This window comes from Lagenorhynchus albirostris, chromosome 2, assembly GCF_949774975.1.
Source record: "Lagenorhynchus albirostris chromosome 2, mLagAlb1.1, whole genome shotgun sequence".
In the NCBI taxonomy this organism is placed as follows: domain Eukaryota; kingdom Metazoa; phylum Chordata; class Mammalia; order Artiodactyla; family Delphinidae; genus Lagenorhynchus; species Lagenorhynchus albirostris.
In genome coordinates, this window is record NC_083096.1 from 20623938 (window position 1) to 20647888 (window position 23951).

A 23951-nucleotide genomic window follows, 5' to 3' on the forward strand; every position below is an offset into this window, starting at 1 on the left:
TTAGGTCCCTTGGCTGGCCTGCAAAAATCTATTTAACTCTTATGTAACTACAATATGATGCATTTGCAATAAAAATAAGAGAGAATGATAGTTGTAATTCTTGTTACAAAGAAAAAGAAAAATTATTTTTCCTGACGAAAAGCAGATGTAATTAGAAGATAGGGAAACAGATGAAATTTCAGAGAGTCTAAAGAGGATTTCAGGGTACTTTGATGAGTGTTCCAGGTTGATGGCGCTCTGTCTTAAGCCCAGTTTCACTTGAAAACTTTGAGGATTTTTGTTAGATACTTCTCACTAGCGTAACCCACCTGACAGCTGTGATTATAGTCAATAGGGCTGATTGAATTGAATACCAAAAATAGGCTCTCTGAAATGATATTAACCAACCTAGGATGGTCAGAACAAATCGACAAACTAGAAAAAGTCTTCCTTCTATCCTGATGGAAGGGCCACGAGGAGGTCTTGATTTTCCCATTCAGCCTAGGAGATTGCATCAGCTCCGGTAGCTTGGCTGAGGTCTGAAGAGAAGGCTTGGGAACATGAGTCATGGGTAGAGGCAAGAGAAAGCTTATGCCCTCTGTGATTTCTGTGGAGTATCTGTACAATGAGAGTTTCTAATTCCAAGAAATGGCAATTTATCTCATCAAGCAATTGCTTCTTACATTTTCTAGACTATCTTTCACTTAACCATACAAATAAACATCTTAAATTTCAATTAACTTTTTAAAAACTCTAGTGCCTTTTTAGATGGCCTTTGATTAATATGTTTTATTGTTTTCAGAACATTTGCATACAGCTTTTTCTTTTGTTAACAACAAAAGGTAGGATATATCCTTCAGTAAAAGGAAGCTTAAGGGAGCAGATCTTGCTGAGATGGCACGTTAAGAAAGTGATGGAAAAAAGATTAGAGTTTCTGCCTCCTGGGTCACTTTAGGGCTCTTACCAGTTTATCTACCTTATCTTCCCACTAGTTGGATAATACTTTTAACTAACAATGCTTTGTGTTGGGGATATCATTTGAGTGTTTTGTAGGAGGTGTTTATACCCAGGAGTGATTTACTGAAGAAGAGAGCAACTGTGTTTACTACAATTCAAAATCCTTCTCAGGGACTTCCCTGGCAGTCCAGTGGTTAAGACTTCGTGCTTCCACTGCAGTGGCTGTGGATTCATTCCCTGGTCGGGGAACTAAGATTCCGCATGCTGTGTGGGTTGGCCCCCCAATAAATCCTTCTCAATGCTCATTATAAAAGGAAGTCGGGATTGGCAGACTACTTTCCAAAGTGACGGTAAGGCTGATGAGAGAAGTAACATCTGCTTGATTTACATATATGTTTTGATATTTATAAATGCTTTGTCTTTTCCACTACAATAATTTATGAAGAAATTTTTTAACGTCTACATTAATTCTTCCATTTCTTACAGTGTTGATGTTTATATAGCTGAATGGCTGTGTGTGTGTGTGTGTTTGAGTATTTGATGAGCTCTATCTGAAAGGAAAATAAGTCAATAATGCTAAATTTGCATCCTAGTACAGTGAGTATCTTCTGGGTATTAGTGTTCACATTGAAACGTTATGCATCATTCTGGCATTCCCTGTTCAGAAATACCCCTGTTGAGCAGTTTATAAATTGGGTGAAAATATGCATAGGAATCTTCCTCATGGGTGACCTAGGTTTGTCATTACATGTACTCAGACTGAAAAGAGACGATTTCTTCTAGTACCTGTGTGTCTGACAGAGGTGGGGAGAGACTGGAGAGAGATTTCTCCAGAAGCTGTTTTGTCCACTCAGAAAAATGCCATGCCAGAAGGGTTAGTGAGCCAAACAATGGTTTTCTTTTTTTCTTGTTGGCTTTCACGTGTAGGTTAAATAGACCACTAGCATTTGATGACCTATTTTTCTTATTGCACATTTCCACATTTTGTGTGTATGTTGGTCAGGAGGTGATAAGTGGGCAAGGGGAGAGGAAGAAGGCTGTCTGGTTTTGCCTTTGTTTGTTGACTGGACAGAAAAATATTACTGGTAATTTGAACACTAATTTTTCATTTACATTGAAGGCCTAGACCCTTTGGTGGAGGGGAAAAACTTAATAACAAAAATCTCACTTGAAGCAAATCCCAGCCATAGTATTCTTTTTCTTATGTGCAAGCATTGCTACCTGTAGAACATAGCATAGAAAACAAATTATTAAGTTCACGGCAACTTATGTGGCATGTTTTATTATTTTTTTAGCATTACATTCATTGGTTTAGGGGATAAAACTTTTGCATCTGATATCTTGGTTGCCACAGTTCTTAGCTTAGCTAATTAGTTTTTATTTTCTTTTGTTTATTCGTATTCTAGGACCTGAGTGACTTACTTAGAGGAAAAATCATATTTTCTTGACATTTTTCAAAGACATAAAACATTCTTAAGATTATCCACATTATCTGAACCTACACAACTAATTGCTTTAGAGTAGCCCTTCATTTTGCCCATTATTCCTATATCAGAACACCCTAAGCATGATATTATTGAAAAGCTAAAGAATGATATTGGTATTTTCTGTCTCTTCTACCCCCTTCCCACCCCCATCCTAAAATGTTCTAATTCTTAACTGACACTTGCACATCTAGGATGAGGAGAGAAGACAGGCACTGAAAATAGAGATGGGGCAGGGAGGAAGTGGTCAGTGGGATAGGAGAGGGTTCTCAGGGTGCATGGTGTAGCTGGGAGGAAAGAAGAGGTGGCCTAACCCATGGCTGGTTCTGTTGCAGGTGAGCTGGGCTTCCCCCAGTGCTTTCACAACTCCTGCAAGAACCCTTGTTTTCAAAGAGCTGTTTTAAAATAGTTTTCCTATCTTCTTTACATAATTGCCTACCTGACTGTAACTGGATGATTTTATATCATTTTCTTTCTTAGGGTCAAGAAATTGGAGCATGGCTATGAACAACGGAAACAACGATTTTGTGGTTCTGAGCAATGGCAGCATCGCAACCAGTGCTACCAGTGCTAGTCCCCTCACCCCCTGTGATGGAGACCCTGCAGCCCAGCAACTCACCCCCAAAGAAGCGCCCAGAACAAAAGTGAGTCCAAATGGATGCCTGCAAGTTAATGGCACAGTTAAATCATCCTTTCTGCCTTTAGACAACCAAAGAACGCCTCAGATGTTATCCCTGTGCTGCCATCCTTGCCCATACCATCACCCTTTGACTACCCATGACAGTCACCAAGAGTGCCATCCCGAGGCTGGCCCCGCAGCACCTCCTGCTTTGGCCTCGTGTTGCATGCAGCCACACTCAGAGTATTCTGCATCTCTCTGTCCAAACCATTCACCTGTTTATCAGACAACGTGCTGTCTTCAGCCCTCTCCATCCTTCTGCCTGCATCATCCGTGGCCTGACCATTTTCAGCATCAGCCTGTGCCACAGCATATAGCCAACATAAGGTGAGTGGTCCAGTTGTTTTGCTGAACTTTCTCATTCAACTAATTCCACATGAATGTGGTTGTTGGTGTTGATTTCTCCCAAAGGAGGAGAGAAAAATATATCAGGGATAGGAAACCAGTAAAAGTGCATATTTCAGGAATTCCCTGGCGGTCCAGCGTTTAGGACTCCACACTTTCACTGCCGAGGGCCCAGGTTCAATCCCTGGTCGGGGAACTAGGATCCCAAAAGCCACGTGGCGTGGCCAAAAAAACCCAAAAACCAAAACAAAACAAAATGCGTATTTTTTGGATTGTGTGAAGCCTACTAAAATGCAAATGAAGTAATATTATATCTGTTTTATCCATTAACTTCTTAGTCAATTAAACCCTTCCTTCCGTTTTCTCCTTCTGTGAACTGGTTAGATGTCCCTGCTAGGCCTTGAATTATAAAGTTCAGTAAAAGGTTTTATTGTTAGTAATTTCCATTATTAAACATGGGGGATAGATATATTTGTGATGAGGCTGCCTAAACAGGAGTCTTATATTTGCTATTATTGATAATGATAAACATTTACAAAAAAGAAGTACAAAACCAGTTGCTTCCTTATGGGTGTACTCACAATTTCTATTCATGTGGTTTGGGTGACTATGTAATATGTTGAGATCGTATGAAGGCAACAATTCCTTTTAGCAGATGAAACCTATAAATGTGTAGCATAGGGCTTTAAAAAATATTTTTTGTAAAACGTTTTCAGATCTGGTAGATTGAAAAGTACTAGAAAAATCTCTATCATTGCCAGTTCTCCTTCCCATTTCAGGCCATAGTTTCTCTGATATGTTCTTTCCAGCTATTTTTTCTGTGGGTAAGTTAAATCACATGTACTGCAGGTGAGCAATGGTGATATATTTTTTAAAATACTGAATACTTTATAGAGACCAAGAATTATTTCACATTTTTTGATAATAAAAAGTCTAAAAAGAGCTAGAAGACAGCCTTCTCATTGAATATTAGGGTATAATTTATACACAGGGAAATGCACATATTTAAGTGTATAGTTTGATCAGTTTTGACAAATGTATACACTAGTATAATGCACACCTTGGTCAGATGTAGAACATTTCTGTCACCCCAGGAAGTTCCTTTATGCCACTTCTTAGTCATTCCTTCTCTCTTCACCAGAAGCACTGTTCTGAGTTCTGTTGCCATAAATTATTTTGTTTGCTCTGAAACTTCATATGAATGGAATCATACAGTAGATACTCTTTTGTGTCTGGCAATTTTGACTCATAACATTTTTGAGACTGTCTAATTGCTATGTGTATTAGTTTCCCTTTTTATTGCTGAGTAGTAATCCATTGTATGCATATAGCATATTCACTTTTAATTAAAGAGTGAGTACAGACTTCCAGTTCTAAAATAAATAAGTCATGAGGATGTAATATACAGCATGGTGACCATAGCTAATAATACCGTATTGTATAGCTGAAAGTTGCTAAGAGAGTAGATCTTAAAAGTTCTCCTCACAAGAAAAAAAAATTTTGTAAATGTGTGTGGTAATGGATGTTAACAAGACTTATCATGGTGATCATTTTGCAATATATACAAATATCGAATCATTACGTTGTACACCTGAAACTAATGTAACGTTATATGGCAATTATATATCAAGTTTTTAAAAAGTCACATCCAGACAGGGATTAAGTAATAAATACTTTTCACCTTCATCAGATTTTAGATGCTGTTGAGATTATCTGGTTTCACTCTTTTGAAAAGAGAGGAAGAGAAAGATGGGGAAAATGACAAGGGGTGGGGGGCAGGGGGAGTCTTCTCTAGCGTGTTTCTACAGTTTCTGAATACATTTTTCCATATTAGATGTGAGAGTCTTTTAGTTTATAGAACTATAATAAAAACACTCACCAAAGCCATTTCTTAGAAGATTAGTCCTGCCAGCATTGTGCTACATGGCCAGTTTTAGACTCTTTCCATTTTGAATGAAACAGTGTAAGTGGTTAGTTTTGTAATTATATGGTCATAAATATTGATGTTTCAGAATCATAAATTATATGGTTGCAGGATGTGAGATGAGAGAGAATTCTACATTTTGAAGCTGATCCCTCCTTTAAAAAACTTCACAAAGTAGTAAAACAACGGATAAAGTAACCAATTGTTTCAATATGATAGGCATTGCCAGTATTTTCAGGACTTTGGCTTGGCATTTCTGAATGACCTAATTTTAAAGGAATGAGTGTCCTATATACATACAACTTTAAATAGAATGGCATTAAAAAACAAACTGATAAAAAGTGCCATATTTGTCCATCAGGAACAGTTGTAGAGGAAACTGGAATTTTATGTGAGAAATCTTTCATATTAGAATTTTATCTCAAGAATTTGAGCCTTTTGATCAACTGCAACAGACATAGAATCTTTTTAAAGATGCCTGCGAAGGAATGGTATGTGTCCAGTTGTGTATATTACATACTTTCATTTTATATTATATATTTTCATTTTACATATTGTAAAATGTGTGCTCCCAGAACTCTTCCCTATCTGCTACATTTATGAATTTACATAATCAACAATATTTACTGAATATTTGTATGTGCCAGGCACCAAAGATGTAGTTCTAAATGAGATGAGACTTTATTTTTTCCTTCATAGAGCTATAAGCTAGTAGGAAGGGAGACAGAAAAGCAAACAGGCAGCTACAATATTGTGATAAGAGATACCAAGAAGGGACATACAGGGATGAAAATGAAAAACATTACAAATGGAGAAGAGGTTGTCTTGTAGACAGTGGGAATAGTTTGTGTAAAGATTTATAAAGTAGTGTGAGCACAGCTCCAGCATAGCTGAGTATGACTAGGCCCTGAAGGAACAAAGAGTAATAGCAAGGGGAGAGGTATATTGGGATTAAATCCTGAGGGGCATTGTGAATCACATTAGGAGATCTCAGGACTTTATCCTGAGGCCAGTGGAGAAGCAGTATAGATTTTTGTGTGTGCACGACTTTTTTATTATGAAAAAATACATAGAACATAAAATTTATCATTTGAACCATTTGTATGTGTACAATTCAGTAGCATTAAGTACATTCACATTGTTGTGCAACCATCACCACCCTTCTTTCTCCAGAACATTCTTCATCTTCCCAAACTGAAACTCCATACCCATTAACAATAATTTCCCGTTCTTCCCTCCCCCAGCCCCTGTCAACCACCATTCTATTTTCTATCTCCATGAATTTGGCTATTCTAGGTACCTCATATAAATGGAATCATACAGTATTTATTCTTTTATGACTGTCTGATTTCACTTAGCATACTGTCTTCAAGGCTTATCCAAGTCATAGCATGTATCAAAATTTTCTTCTTAAAAAAAAAAATTTCTTCTTTTGTAAGGCTGAATAATATCCTATTGTATGTATATACCACATTATGTTTATCCATTTATCTGTCGATGGACACTTGGATTGCTCCACCTTTAGGCTATTGTGAATAATGTTGCTATGAACATGTGTATACAATATTTGTTGGAGTTCCTGCTTTCACTTCTTTTGGTTATATACCCAGAAGTGCAATTACTGGATCATATGGTAATCATATGTTTAACTTCTTGAGGAACCACCAGACTGTTTCCACAGCTGCTGTGCACATCCTTGCTGACGCTTGTTCTTTTCTGTTTTTTTTTAATTGTTTTATAATAGCCATCCTAATGGGTGTGGCATTACAGATTTTTAAGCAGAAAAGAAACACTATCAGATACACATTTTAGAGAGGTCCATAAACTGCATGGTGGAGAGTAGATTGAACTGGGTCAGGACTACTGTAGGGAGGAAGACGGTTGGAAGACTTGTTACAGTAATTCAGGTGAGAGTTGGTGGTGACTTGATCCAGGATTTAGAAGTAATTTCAGCTAGAGAGATTTATGAGGTAGAATCTACTAGGTCTGGTGAACAATTGGATATGGGGGAGGAAGGGAAGAAGAATCACAACTGATTTTCAGTTTCCTGAAACTGAAACTAGATGGGTAGATGGTAATGTTGATCACTAAAATGGAGAGGACAGGAGAAGAACTCCAAGCAAGCAGAGCTTTTGGGGATGGAGGGTGGGGCAGTAACAGTGGAAGAGTGTGATCCTTTGAGCTTTCTTGAAAGAATGAGGATGCTGAGGGTATTGAGGATGATTGAGGGTAACAATACTGTTGGAAATTATCCTAGGATGAAAACTACAGCTTTTAGGTTCAGCCCAGCATGTATTTATTTGCAGAATTGTGCTGTGGGCAAGGAACTAAGCCAGGTGCTGTGTCTGTCTTTCCCAAACCAGTAATATACCCACCGAAGCAAATGTGGACATGGATATAGCTACTGTGTAAGGGAGAGCAGGGCAGTTGGGGATAGGTTATGCGGGATGTCCTCGCTGAGAAATTCTGTAAATGAGGAAGCCATGTGATACTTTGCTGCCTTTTATTAGTTATTCTACCCAACACTTTTAGGAAACTTAGTACGAAGGTTCTAGAGGCTGATCTCTATCAGGAATGTGAACGCTCTAAATCTATTTTCCTTTTGTGATTTCTTGCATGTTGTTTTTTAAAAAATTGATAATCTCAAATACTTAATGAAGTATTATTCAATTAATGTTTAAGATGTATTCATGACTTGATAAAAGTATATTCACATCACTTAAAAAGTATCTTAGGGCTTCCCTGGTGGCGCAGTGGTTGAGAGTCCGCCTGCCGATGCAGGGGACGCGGGTTCGTGCCCCGGTCTGGGAGGATTCCACATGCCGCGGAGCGGCTGGACCCGTGAGCCATGGCCGCTGAGCCTGCGCGTCCGGAGCCTGTGCTCCGCAACGGGAGAGGCCACAGCAGTGAGAGGCCCGCGTACCGCAAAAAAGTATCTTAAAGGTTGATGGCCTTGGAGTAAAATTGTGTACAGATGGAAGATCCTAGGCACTTTCAATTGTTATTGCTCTTTGCACCTACACCACAAATGCGCCCACCTGGTTGGTATTTTGTTTTATTTTATTTTATTTTTATTTATTTATTTTTTTGCGGTACGCGGGCCTCTCACTGTTGTGGCCTCTCCCATTGCGGAGCACAGGCTCTGGACGCGCAGGCTCAACGGCCATGGCTCACGGGCGCAGCCGCTCTGCGGCATGTGGGATCTTCCCGGACCGGGGCACGAACCCGTGTCCCCTGCATCGGCAGGCGGACTGTCAACCACTGCGCCACCAGGGAAGCCCTTGTTTTATTTTTAAAGTTGTTATTTGTTTGTAAAGTACTTAAACCATAGAGAATGTTTTAAAGAGTCAAATAGAAAATATAATTTTATCCCAGGTCATTTGCCGCCTCCTTTCCATCATTCATATTCCCATTTCCCTTTTGCCCACCTCCTGTACTACACTAAGTTCTGTTTCATCCCTTCTTGACTCTTTAAACTGTAATAAATCTATCTAAAAGATTCATTATAATCAACCACTTGTATATGTCTTTTGCTTTTTAAAACTCTCTGTTAAGCTTCTGGTTGATTAAATTAAGACCATTGCAAGGATCACATTTAGAATATTCTCTTTTGATTCCATTTATCACCAAATATTAAGTAGTTCAAATAGATCTCATTTTAAAGCTTCTGGCTTTTTCATTTGTAGATTCCTAGCCTTATACCCATCACTCAGCTGTTAATTAATGTGACTAATTGAGAACACCAAGGAGTTAAAAATGGCAGAAAGTAGTCTCTCCCTACCATGAGACAGAGCCCATACCCGTAAGTCCTAAACATGGCTGATCATCAGGGTCACCAGGGGAGTTAAAGAATAAAATAAGTATGATAATAATAAAGAGAAGTTCCTTTTGCAATAGAAACAATAAAGCACTCAGGAGTTCAGAGGTGAGAAGGATCCCTGGAGGTTAGTAAGTTTAGGGGCAGGCTGAGTGAGAAGAGAGAATTTGAGTGACCCTTGAAGGATGACCAGGACATGATAAAGGGACTGCCTGCAGGACGCAGAACGTAGAAGGTGGGAGGAAGTTGGAAGGGGAAAGCGTACAAAAATAAAAGTCTACTTAAGGAAGTGTAAAGAGAAGAGGATGGCCAGAGTGAAGGGGTCATTTGGTTGGTCAGGAGAGACAGCTTTTCCTAATTTTACATCCTGAATACAGTCAAGTTATCTAAAAGGCTGAATGGTAATGATTTGCTCTTTATCCTACAGAGATCTGGAAAATGCTTCTCAGGAACCAGTCACATTCCATGTGTGCTGGTTGAAGCAAAGTTTTGAATGATTTATTTGGAAACCTTCTTACTGCCGTATTAAAGTGAAAGGGTAATGGTATTATGACACAATTAATAAGGAGTTCTGCATCCAAAAATAGCATACAAGATTTCTAATCCAAACTGTACTTACGTTTTAATTTGGTGTTGCAAAAAATGTTCTTGATTGTAATAGGGGACTCCATAAATGATACTTGGCAATGGCCATAGACTCATTATCATGGTAGGGAACCTGTGGTAGTTTTGGGTGCCTGCCAAATGCATTTTTATTTCTCTGAAGGTGATTTTGTAGACAGATGGTCACGTTGAATGTTCCCCATGGCACCCTGGAGGAATTAGAGCTATACTGAGTTAAGAAGGCTTGGCACAGAGGGGACCACGGAACTCTAGCATTAGCTCAGCCCCTGAAAGCTTAAGTAAACATGGTCCCTGCCTCCCCATACATTGTGACTATATAATTTTTGTAACCTATATTTCCTTTCTCCTCGGGTTCTTTACTAGTTTTCCAATTTCACACTCACTTTTCTCAGAGGTTTTCTTTTTGTTTCCCCTTAGGACACTAGTTACTTTCTATGAAGGGAACTCTTTTTCCTAAAAAGTAAGAAATGAGAATTCTTGTATTATGTTAAAAGAGATAGAATCTACCACTTGAAATCTGCTTCTTCTGTATATGTTGTATCATAACGTCCAGGGGTAAATTATAGACCTGAGCATCATTTTCCAAAGGGTCTTACTTTGCTACACCTGGCCTGCAATGCTCCACCCTTCCCCCTTCCCTGAGCCCCAGCAGTTGTGTTATTTTAGTTAGTTAGGAAATTTGAACCAAAAATCACTCTGAACACTTCATCGGCAGTGTAGTGTGAACCTTGGCATTAACACCGATCCCAGAGTCTCTGATTTGCCCAAAACGCCAGACTCAACTCAAATGGCTCTTCTAAGATGTCGGAGCAAGGAACGGAGAAATTCAAGGTTGCTCACTTATTTAGCAAGAATTTAATGAATACTTAGTAAGTGTTAAGTGCTGGAGACAGAGGTAAAAACTGCAAACATGGTCCCCAGTTTCAAAGATGTAGAGGTAATGTGGACAAGGTAAGATACTTAGATTTCAGCATGGGCTGACCTCAGATAGATAGCCTTCTTTTATCTACAAATATTGACTGCTGTATTCTCTGGAGCACAAAAGTTAAATATCAGAGCTTTTGCAGGAGCACAAGCCAAAAAGAAGAACCAGACTATGTATCGTTTTCTAAATTCATTTTCTCCACTTTTCCTCTCTTACCATTGGAAGGTTACTGATAGCTAAATAATCATTTGTCTTTATATACAATTGCCATAAATAGTAACCAGGACGGCTTGGCAGGTGTCTTTAGCAGGAAGGAATGGTTAAACCGCTTTCTTTAGACCTGTGATGTTCAGGGGGGTCCAATAAGATTAAAAATTCAGTTCTTCTGTCACGCTAGGCACATTTCAAGTGCTCAAAAGCCAGAGGTGACGAGTGGCTACCATATTGGACAGCACAGATACAGAATGTTTCCATCATTGCAGAAACTTTCATTGGAGGACTATCTTTCTTGCCTCTGTTAAAGCAACTGAGATCCCTTTTTAACCTCTGTGGCAGCAAATGGAGCACGTATGATGTAGAGTAACAGCAGTATTTGGCAGTAAATACCCTTTTTGGTCAGCATAATTCTAATTAATTGGAGTATGATTGCTTGTATTTTGTTTGAAATATAACATTAAGAAATGACAACAGATAAAATCTCTTTTCTTCAAAAATCTGAAAGACCAAAGCCCCATATTATAAAAAATCGTAGCCAGTAGGCAATATCCTTCGACATCTTCTAGAAGCCACAGTTACATCTTACAAAAACTTCTGCAGATCAAGCCAAAGGCGAAAGTATCAATGTATTGAATTTTTAGTTGCCTTGGCTTTTTGTTTTTTGTGTTTGTTTTTTATTGAAGTATAGTTGATTTATGGCCTGAGCTTTTTGTAAGTAGATCTAAAGAACAAATGTCAAACCAAATTTTTTCTGAAAAGTAGATAAATAAGTACAGCTAGCCTCTAGAAGTAATTGCTTAGTGCTGTATTACAGCTCTCACTTTTCTTTCCTCAATCCTTCCTCCTTTCCTCACTACACAACATGAGGTGGGAAGAGCATGAGCTTTAGAAGGGAATCCCTGTGTTTGAATGAATCCTGGCTCTGCCATTGAATAGCTTAGTGATCTTGAGTAAATCTGTCTCTGTAAAAATGGAATAACAGTGGTTATTTTTTTCACATAGCATAGTGCCTAGAACCAAATTATTAGTCTCCTTTCTCTTCTCCTTCTACATTTGTTCCTTTCATTTTCTTCTCTTAAATTTTTGTTGTTGTTGTTCTTTGTTGTGTGCACTTAATTCTGTTAGTATTGTGGCAGAAAGCAAGCTGTTACTGAATCCTGATTTAAATGAATACACGATGTATTGCTTTTCATTCTGATTTATAAATTGCGTACTTTTTACCCCATCGACCTACAGGAAAGAGCAAGTGGGAAAGATGGTCACTAATTTGCCTTCTAGAAGAGGAAAAGGGGGGTTGTTGAGAATAAATGGGCCTCTACAGTCCCAAAGACTCAGAGCCTTTATCCTTTATACTAATTGTAACATCTGATTATGACAGTTAACTTTAGAAGTCTGGTAAGATTTAATCTTGATTTCACTGAAACCAAGGTGTATTTTTACATTCCTTAAAGTAGTCAAAATTAACTTTTTTAAAACAGGATAATGTTTGTAAAATTTAAAATGTTCCAAGCTTGCTTGCCAAAATAAGTCAGTTTGGCAGTCAGATTGAGTGAAGGCCTATTTTATTAGTGGGACTTCTTTTAGAGACTTATTTATACTATAAATGAATTTTAGAGTGTGCTATGCCTCATGGAATGCATTGCACAGTCTGTAATACATTTCAGACTATGAGCCTTGGTCATCTCTTTCTTTAATAATAAATGTCAGGAAACAATACCCTCTTTATTTCTTGAAATTAATATAACATTTTGGAATGAAGCAAATATATTCTTTAATTACCCCCTTTCTATAGTACTCCTACTTGTTTAGCAGGTTCTAGAGAGTAAAGAAAAAAAAGAGGAATGGTTCAAATTTTTCTTTTCGGTTAAAAAGGTAAAATATTTAGCAAACAGTAAAACATAAAAGACATTGTTGTGGATCAGACACATCTCTGACTCCAGGAAAAAAACCAATTGTACTACTGCATCTTCTTTCCAAACTTAAGCGGATTGTTAGGTGTAATTTAAAAGACTTTATAGAACTTAACATTTATAGGAGAATCTTCATTGCTATACTATGTTGTGTTCTTTTCAGCAAAATTGATTCTACAAAATTATGTCTTTTTTAAAAAAAACACACAAACCAGAGAGTCAACTACTTGGTATTTTGGAGTTTAGTGCCTGGGGCATAACTGGAACTCAAATATTTGTTGAATGAATGATTATCACTCCTCTTCCCCAATTCTCAGGACATCTTTTTTTACATGAAAAATTGACAAAGCTTAGATTTTTTAAAAACCTCACAAAGTCAGATTGGTCCCTGCCATCAAGCCATTTATTGCCTAATAGGAGAGAGATGATTGGGGCAAAAATAACCACAGTCTCTGAGAACCAAAATCAGAGTTTAGAGGGTTATGTGAGTCCCAAAGAGGGAGATGGAGTCATAGGATAGCTTAGAGAAAGCGCCATGGGAGATGAAATGGGTCTTTCAAAAACAGACAGGAGACCAACTGCCTGAAGTATGGGAAAGGAGGCCGGCAGCACATGGGCGTGGGAGCAAGTGTGAGGCAGCCTGGCAGGCAGTGTCCTTTGTCTGGAGAAGAGCTCAGAGGAGGTGGCCCAGGGCATTGTGCCTATTGGGTTCATCTCATTCGACCTTTGGAGAACAATATGCTATAGTTAGTCAAAGAAGACTGCTCCCCCAAAACAGTGGATTCCAAATGTTGTGGAATCATCATAAAAAGCACTTATTAAGTGTCTAAGTACTTTATATGCAAATTACATAGTTCTAATACCTTTGATTCATTGATATTTCCCAAGGCTCGTTTGTTGAACCATTTCTTTTGTACTGCTTTTTGTGTATCTCCAGGGCCTACGAAGGTGCCTGGCATTTAGTAAACACTCAGAAATTGTTGAATGAAATGAATAAATAATTGAACATCAGTCAAGTCATTTTTATGCAGAACTCAATTTTGTGTTGTCTTGATAGTGAAAATCAGGCACATTGGTCTCCTGGAGTAAGATATTTCCCAAACAATGGGAGAAGGTTTAAAAGACTTTGTTCCCTTAAAAACCCTGTTTTATTAATTGTTGTTTGAGTCTGTTTGCGGGGATAGCTCCTCCTGTCCTTTAAATTCCCCCCCCCCCAATGCCTTGGTTTTTAACTTTAAAAAAATATTACAGCCTCATTCATGAAGACGTAAGAAAGGAAAGGTAAAGACCCTGTTCACTCCCGCAGCTCCTAAGCTACTTTCATAAATGATTGTGGAGCCCTTTTGAGGAAGACAGGGAGGAGCCAGGAGACTCTGTGCACTGGGGGAGTCAGCCCAGAATAACCTTTCTGTTTGCTCAGCTCTGGCCACCTCTAGGATATTTGCAAATCTAGTATAAGAGATTTTATAAGCAGTCAGCAGATTATAGAACTGGTGGATGAAACATAAATTCCTAAATAAGAGTTGGGGTTTTTCTTTGTCCATATGTATTTTATGACTTAGAATAAAACGAGAGGGTCCAGGGCCAGATTTGATGCCATATTCTATATGAATTTGCTGAGTTGTTGGTTTAGGTAAATTAATTATTTCTCCCCATTTGAATGGTACAGGGAGGGCTCTGATAGTTATCAAATAGCTTGAGATTCAAGCATGATGATTTCTACAGGAATGTGAGCAGTTTACTCTTTCTAAACACTATTTTGTGTGTCTAGTAAGAAACAAGGATGGACAGTTAATACATTCATTCCTTCAGACCCTCTTTGTGCATCTGTGGTCACTTGGGCCTGCCCACCTCCCCCTTCCTAAAACACTGCTTTCATTATGTCGCTCCTCTGCTCAGAAATCTTCCATGGTTTCCCCAAACTCCTTGACCTGACAGTGAAGGTCCCTTTAAAGGGATGGAGTGTGTTTTGTGGGGGAAGGAAAGGTAGTTCAGGGAGGAGGAATCTTCTAGCCCTGGTGAGGAAGGAGGTGACAGATATCAGTGAATAAGATTACTGTATCAGACTTTTTCCCCCTACACTTTAGAAGTTTAAATAGAAATCTGATTAATGATTGTATCTTCGTTTCCACTTATATATAATCGAGAACTAGACTTAGATACTTTTTTTGGTCCTGGCCAACACTAAATATTCTGGGTCTTTGTTTTCCAGGTATTATTCTGAAACTTTGTTTTTTAGCTGTCAGCCATTGACCTACCTTATTGGCTACCAGAAACTAAAACTACTTCATTGTAAAGCAGTCGCCAGGAGAGATTTATTTAAACGTATTATTTGATTGTTAAAAGGTCTCAATCTAATGCAGAATTAAACCCTACATTGAGCTCCAAATTGTATTAATTTTTTTTAACCTCCTTACCCCTGACCTCCATCTCCCAAAGCTTAAAATTCTAAGTGAGCAGCATTAGTATCTGGTGAGTATTTTGGCTTGAGGATTTTAAACTTCATTCCAGCATTCATTCCAGCCTCTTAAGTTAGTTAAGTTTAATAAGATTTTTCTGGCTTTCTTATGAGCTTTCCTTGGATCTCCCATTAGTGATGATTATTCACATCTTATTAAGAAAAGTATATATTACACTCTCATTTAGCATGTTTTCTGTGGGGCTCACAGCAACAGTCTGGCATGAAAAAGTTTGAGTTTAAGGGCAAGTGCTTTATAATTTAGTATAACTTTAAAATGTAACACATGGGGCTGTTTGGCTTATAACCTCCAGCTTAACTATGCAAATGTAACTCCATGGGCTGAGGAAGAATGGTTTCTTTCAAGCAAACCTACTTTTCAGTCATTTAAAAATATTTTTAATTAACCAGTTGTCCTTTTCAGAATGCTAATTGCTTTAAACTGTTTCTTTTAAAAAAAAAGAAAAAGTCATTCTTAGATTCCTCTTTTGGGGTGTGCATTGCACAGGACCAGAACCATGTGAAATTCTGACCTCCGGTACGGCTCCTTCCTCCTCCCCCTTATAAGTGGCAGAGGCAAAATGTATTTGAATATGAATTTCCCATGCCTTGCTTCCCTCACTGTTTAGTGAACAGCAGAATAGCTGCCCTTTGACTACTGATCTGCTAGGCCTGGAGCTCTATCTTCTTAAGAAGAAATAATTATTTAATTATATAAGAGGAAATTACACCCCTCCCTGTTCTCACCCAATTTTGTATAACACAGTTCTTTTCTTGTTTACTGCAATAACTAGAGGAAAAAAATAACATAATTTCTGGCTTGCTTCTTAGGGCCAGGCTCTACTAATAAGAGAATAATTTCTTATTAACTTAAATTGGAACTCAAGCTGTTACATGAAAGCCTCATTTGTTCCAGCTTTACAGAGTTTTGAGTCTGAGTGGGACAGACAGGGAATATTGTACATTATGCACAAAGCATATTTTTCTTGTGGAACATCACACAGAAATGCCTTCATGGGTTACCAGGCTCTGTCACTAATTGATGTAACATTTAGTAGATCCAATGAGTGTGCAGTTGTGCCTTTCAGCATTCCCATTGCATAGATGTCCTTAAATGTCAGGTATTTTTCTTTTGCCAGCAAGTTTGGTGAAATTGGCATGGGAATTTATAAATATGTGAAAAATGCACATTTTTATCATTCTTCACAGCAGTCTTTTATCACATCTCTGCAGTATTAATGTCTCCAGGGGGAAAACTGTAAATTATATAACAGATAAATTGGAGGTGAGTTTTTCTTAGCTAAGCAGTAGCCACTGGTTGCTTAAGCAATAAAGTAGACCGAAATGAAAGACAGCAAAGGAAATTCAGCAGTAGGATTGCCCATAATCCATGGACATTTCAGCAGTTTTCTGCCTTAGACTGACATATTCCTGTCAGTTATAAAGAGAACATAAATTTTTATATTTAATGTGTAGACATTAATTATTGAAGGTAGGAATGGTCATAATGAGGGGTCTAGATATATCTTGAGAGGTAAATTCAACATGGGTTTAAATATGATTTTAGTATCACATAGTTTAGAAATTAAGTATTTTATTTTTCTTTAGTTAAAAGAACTAATCTCAGATAGTGTGTTTAAAAGTCATGATTTAAAAGAAAAACTGTTCATCACTGTGAATTAAGTCTATAAAATTTAAACTTCGAGTACACTTAAATGGAACATTATATGTTTTCCACTGATGAAATCTTCATCAAGATTTCAAAATGGGAAGAGATGAGGAACATTTTGGAGAGGTATATCTCCTCTTTCACCCACAGATATAGGCTTTGCATGGAAATATAATCACCTATAAAGCATTTCTATGTTAATAATGTACTTGACTATATCTGGTCATGTAAGCAATTAAGAATATTTAGTTCTCCATCAACACTGCAATTTGGATCATATTTAAATTATTTCTTATTCTGCTATCACATGAGTATCTCTTTTGTGTAATTTTATAACAAAATAACCTTTCTAAGAATTTTAATAGTAAGTTTTATCATTATTACAAATATTCTAAAATATTCCAAAATAATGAATGATGGTCTCTGAGTATAAAGAATTTTTCTGGAGGGTGGGAGGGAGGGAGACGCAAGAGGGAAGAGATATGGGATCATATGTATATGTATAACTGATTCACTTTGTTATAAAGCAGAAACTAACACACCATTGTAAAGCAATTATACCCCAATAAAGATGTTAAAAAAAAAACAAAACAACAACAAAAAAGAATTTTTCAAGATTGTTAAGTAGGACTTGGTCGTGCATTGTACCTGTATTTGGTGAAGAAAATGGACTTTAATGGCATAAGGTCTCAAGTTTATAATAAGAGTATTAATGATTTTATTGAACCCTTACTTTATACCAGACATTGTACTATATTTTACATGCACTCTCTGATTTAATCCTGAAAACAGCCCAAGGAATTCAGAGGTATTACTGTCATTTCCATTTTATAGATGAAGAAACTATGGTTTGGAAAAATTAAATAGTGTTTAAAAGATTAATTAAGTGGCTAATAATAACCAGTAGAGCCTGGAATTGAGTCTTGGTCTGTCTGATTGTGAAGCCTTTCCTCTTAGTCACATCTCTGTGCTGCTCAAACGTAAGAGAATGAATTTTTTTTTTTTTTGCTAAATTTTTTTAGTTTTAGCAGTAGTTCAAGAAACAATTACTGAGTGCTAGCTATTTAGTAAGCACTTGTGCATATTCATTCTTGAAACCGCAGAGCTGAGATCCCACTGATCACAGATCACACTCATCACAGATCACACAAATAATCATGAGAAGCACAGATAACTTGCCCCAGGCTGCCCAAGTCCTTTTTAGATCACGGAAAGGGTATATTCACAGCGCTTCCTTGCACAGATCCCAAGGAAGAATCCTGCCTGATTTCTCCCATCTGTTTGTACCATGTCCCTAGTGTACTTAAACACTAGTGGGGGGACACACACAAGGAGGTTCTTGGACATGCTAGTAGTAAGAAATAGATTTTCCACATTTTAGATGTAACATTTCCTTTGTGTCTAAACTGAATTCTCTATCTAAATGTCATACTCCATGCTGTCATCTTCAGGGTTTTGGGTGCCTTTGCTCCAGCTCCAAGACTACCAAACAGTGCTCGCTGTAAGAAGACGGAAACTGTAGACCTTTCTTATTATGACTTCATGCAGCCTGGCATAGCTCAGTCCTCACTGCTAACTCCTAAATGTACTTCCTCCAGCAGCTTTTTCCACGTAAGCCTCTGTCTCTAGTTTACTCAAAGCACAGTTTACTCTCTCAATCCCTGAACCATGGGCAGCATCACCTCCTACTATATTATGAAAACAGCTGAAACTTTGGTGGAGTGTAGCATAGAGGTTAAGAGGGTGGGCTCTGCAGTAGATTGCCTGGGTTTGAATCCTGCCTCTAACACTAACTGTGTGAGCTTGGGCAACTTATTTAACCTCTCTGTGCTTCAGTTCCTTGTCCATAAAATCTATACCTACTGCATAGGATTGTTTTAAGAATTAAAAAATAGTTTAGGGCTTCCCTGGTGGCGCAGTGGTTGAGAGTCCGCCTGCCGATGCGGGGGACGCGGGCTCGTGCCCCGGTCCGGGAAGATCCCACCTGCCACCGAGCGTCTGGGCCCGTGAGCCATGGCCACTGAGCCTGCGCGTCCGGAGCCGGTGCTCCGCAACGGGAGAGGCTGCAGCAGTGAGAGGCCCGCGTACCGCAAAAAAAAAAAAAAAAAAAAAAAAAAAAAAAAAAGTTTAATATATTGTCAAGTGTTTAGGACAGTGTTTAGCACATAGTGAAATTCTTAAATGTTGACTATTATTATTTTTAATATATCAGTACACTTAATGCTTTTACTTTGTATGACCTCTTTCCTTTTTAATGACTTGCAGTCTTTTACCATCACTCCTTTCCTGGCGATACTGGGGTCAGTGACCTCTTTGAGAAGCTCATCTCATTTGTTCTCCTTAGTTCGAGAGCATGTAATTCCCATTTACCATCTCTTCATAAGCTGTCTTCTTTTTTGCATTTCATGACTCCATGCTTTTCATCACCCTATGCCTTTCCTTCTTATCCTATGTGCTGTGACCATTTCTGCCTTCTCTCACCGTTGATGGAGTCTCCCTTTCCGCCCTTCACATGACTGTCATTTCCATAATACCTTGCTTATTGTTTATTTCTTACCCCTTCTCAACTGTTAAAAGTTTCAGATCCCCATTTCCTGTCTGTAGTTCTCATGGTGATGGAATCCCTATAATTCACAATAGGCTGTAGGACATCTTTATTTAAATATCCTGCCAAACAAAGTATCAGAGGAAGAGCACTTTGTAATCCTTCAACTGAAGCACTTGTACCCTAAGTAAGCATAGCCACGTACTGTAACTAGATATTGTTGACCCAGGAAAGACCTTGAACTTTGGAAGAAACTAAAATTTAAGGAAGCAGAACAATATGGATTTTAAAACATAATCTGTTCAAAAATAACATAATGACAGACAACAATACCAGGACTAGTTTTACTGTAGATCAACAAAGTTCTGTTGCTCATCAAAGGCCTTTTATAGGTAATCTAAGATCTCTACCTTATAAGTCATTTAGACAGGTATTTCTAAAACTTCAAGAGAAAAGATCAATTAAGACTCACTAGGAGTTACCAATTTAAAATGTTACTGGGGGACTTCCTGTTTATCTATGTCCCTAAACTTCAGCTAACGTGAATTTTAGCTATCTAAGGTACTTAAACTTTTATCTTTGGCTGTCTTAAAAAGGGTGATCCTTTAGGCAAAACTAATCTATGGTGATAGAAGCCTGAATATTGGTTACTTCTGATTATGTTTATTGATTAGAAGGGGCACGTGCGAGCCTTTGGGGCTTCTGGGAAATGTTCTATATCTTGATCTGAGTGGTGGTTACATGGATGTAAAACCCATCAAGCTGAACACTTAAACTTTGTGCCTCTTATTGAAGAGTTGGTGAAATAGGAATGGTTTAAAAGAATGACGTAAGGGATTTAAGGATCTCTCCCCTTTAATTCTAAAATATCCTTTCACCTTCTTGGCCAGTCTGTATACACTTGGAAGGCAGGGATAATGTTCTCTTAATTTTTATATTCCTGATTGTACAGTGGGAGGGAGACTGGAGGCAGGAGGAAGGCTTAAGGGCTGGCATACTCACCTCCTCCCAGGAGAATTTCTTAGTAAACCAAGTTCCACTCTGAGCTACCACCTTGCTGTTTAAATATGTATATATTTTTTTTCTTTGATTTGAAGATAGCAAACTTAAGCTACATTTTTTAAAATAAATTTATTTAGTTTATTTATTTATTTGGGGCTGCATCAGGCCTTCGTTGCTGCGCACGGGCTTTCTCTAGTTGCAGCGAGCAGGGGCTACTCTTCATTGCAGTGCGTGGGCTTCTCATTGCGGTGGCTTCTCGTTGCGGAGCACGGGCTCTAGGCGCGCGGGCTTCAGTAGTTGTGGCACGCGGGCTCAGTAGTTGTGGCTCACGGGCTCTAGAGCACAGGCTCAGTAGTTGTGGCGCACAGGCTTAGTTGCTCCTCGGCATGTGGGATCTTCCCGGACCAGGGCTCGAACCCATGTCCCCTGAATTGGCAGTCAGATTCTTAACCACTGCACCACCAGGGAAGCCCCTAAGTTACATCTTTTGAGCTTTTATTTTATTTTTAAATTTTTATTTTATATTGGAGTGAAATTAATTAACAATGTTGTATTAGTTTCAGGTGTACAGCAAAGTGATTGAGTTATACATATACATGTATCTATTCTTTTTAAAATTCTTTTCCTATTTAAGTTATTACAGAATATTGAGCAGAGTTACTTGTGCCATACAGTAGGTCCTTGTTGGTTATCTATTTTGCATATATGAGCTGCATTTTTATTTCGGAATCTGAAAAGTAGAGTATTCGGTGACATAATCACATTCTTGCACATATCTTGCCTTATTTACTTTCCCACTTGAATCTTCTGTTAGCCTCTCATCTTCCTATTTTGGTACTTGAGAGTAGAAATTGTATTTTTATTGCTCAAAAGTGCTTAGTGAACTGGAATTTCTAGGGCGGAGAAGAGATGACAAAATGAATGATTTAATAATGCTGAGAAATAAAGGGCTGTCCTTAGGCAGCCTTCCTTAGGGAAGGTAGTAACGCATCTTTCCCACCCTTCTGCCAAAGATTTTATGATAGAGGTAAGCCAAGATTATAAAAAGATTTAAGTTTTCCATATGGAAGAGCCAGATGTAGGGCCAGGAAGAAGGGAAAGAAAGGGTGTTTTTAACATTTATGACAAGAGAGAGCCCTTGGATTCTACATATGTAAGCCTTTTCCTCCAAAATACTTCAACCTTTGACATAAGTTAGGTTCTGGGAAAAGTTACTGCACTCAGTTGACTTAAAATTGAATGTGAGTTTACTTTGTAAGAAATATCTGTTCACAAGGAAAGTATATGGGAAACTTGCTGTAATACTGCCCTTGAGGTTCATGCAGTTAGTTGTCTTGTTATGAAGTTGTTCTGAATGAGCTGAAAAACTTTTGAAATTTCCTTTACAATCTTTGTTCTAGACTGTAATTTACCACGTGCATGTCATTGGAGAGTTAAGGTTCTTGTATTTGGTTGGGGGCCCATTTAATAACCTCTTTTGATCTTTCACTAACTGAAATTGTTTTCAAGTTACAAATGCAAGAATAGTACTGTAAACCTGTTAGTTCTTTAAAGGGAATTAGAATTTCCTAAATATATTCCATCCTGGGACTTGGCTATCTTGACTCCAGAGTAACTAAAACAGTGTGATTCTGTGAAAAGAATTGGATCAATGGATCCACTAGGACAGGTGAAACAGACCCTAGCATGTTTAAAACTTTAATAAAGTAAAACTCCTTAAAAACTCAGTGGGCTCCCGACTTCCATCTAACCCCCATTCTCAAACAGGGCCAGACTTACCTTATCTTCTGATCATAGGCTGCCCTCTTTCAGGAAGTAGGGAGGCAGAAAGTGGATCTCCATATTTCCGTTACTCTCTCAGCCCAGTTTCCCCAAATCTGGCTAACAAAATAGGCACCGACTAACTGAGAGATTTCTGTTACCACTATTGTAGTCCTGGAAGGAGCAGTCAACCTCTAAATCCACATTTGTCCCCATTGATAATTAAACCCAAGTGAACAACTGTTACTAGATGGCGCCAAACTGTGTAGTAGGACGGATTTGGATGGTTCAGCCAGACCATGGAAATTCAGTCTCTTAGCTGAACAGGTGCATCACGATCAGCTCGTTATTCTCACAATATCAAATGCCATATATTTTATAAAAATGAATTTTTGGACTCTACTTTTCCCCTTAAAGTGAGGCCTTACGGAAAATAATAATCGAAGCATCACAAAGTAATAGATTATTACTGGCCTAGATTATTAGTAAGTGGAATTGGGAAAAACTGACATCTGGATCAAGGATATCTCTTTAACTCTAAAAGTAGTCATCAAATTACAAAGGAAAATTCCAGCTATTGAAAATTTAAAAATGCATGTCAAAAAATCATGTTAAAAAACATATCACAAACTAGGAAAATTTTGATGTTTCAGAGCTTTAATACTCTTATAAGTAAAGAGGAAAGATATATATATATAAGCAAAAGAGACATAAAGTAATATATTAATGTGATTACAATCATGTATATATATTAAATAAATTTGGGAAATATAATGGAAGATTAATACAGCTACTAAAAATCATGTTTTCAGAAGCTTTTAATTACATGGGAAAAACTCATAATCAGAAGTGGTAACACTTTATGCATCCAGTATGGTCCTAATTGTGTACATAGTTATGGCGTATATTTAGGCACAAAGGAAAAAATACTGAAAGGAAGTAGATCAAAAAAAAAGAATTACAGAGGTTAGATCGGTATCGTAAGAGTATGGCTGATTTTTTTCTTCATAATTTTCTGCATTTTTCAGGCTTTAAGAAAACTGTATGTTAGTTTTATAATCAGAAAACCAAACTAACATCAAAACAGAAAATACATCTCCTCAGAATAACCCTTTTAACTTGAGCACTCCTTCATGTTTTCTCTTCTGGTAAAACTCACTAGGTTGGTGAACTAGATGATTCCTCACCACTTCTTATCCCACCAGCGTGTTTGATAACTTGGCATGATTTCCTACAGCGTTTTTTCCTCCTTTGATACATACTACCAAAAATGTGTTACTACATCACAGTTCATCCATCTTCATATTTACCTAACATTAGCCTGGGGAACTCTGCCCCATCTTCCTACTTAGCCCTTTTTTTTCATAAACCACTTATCTAGCCATTTAGAAAGCCAATCTCTCTAGCTATTCCTATAAGGGGCCAGCATTCTCTTTCAAAGCATTTTAAAACACTCGTTCTTACCTACCTTATGGGGGGGGAAGGGTTTATTGATTATTCATATGAAGTATTTCAACATGGAATTTTGATGAGGGGGACCTGGCTTCCCAGCTTTTGCCATGGCAGAGTGTTGAAATACTTATGTGATGACTTGAACTCTCTGAAATTCCACACGAGAATACAGTAGAATTTCACAGCAGGAAAGGACCTTAGAAG

At 37.9% G+C, this 23951-nt stretch overlaps 1 protein-coding gene across 2 annotated transcripts in view; it reads left to right on the forward strand.

Moving 5' to 3' along the window:
• Positions 1-23951, forward strand: part of DISP1 (dispatched RND transporter family member 1) — a 204991-nt gene that overhangs the window by 150665 nt on the left and 30375 nt on the right. For both annotated transcript variants that reach the window (XM_060127436.1, XM_060127437.1), the window contains exon 2: positions 2901-3426. In XM_060127436.1, coding sequence (XP_059983419.1) covers positions 2918-3426 — 509 coding nt within the window. In that variant the 5' untranslated portion in view covers positions 2901-2917. The remainder of the gene's footprint in view (positions 1-2900; positions 3427-23951) is intronic.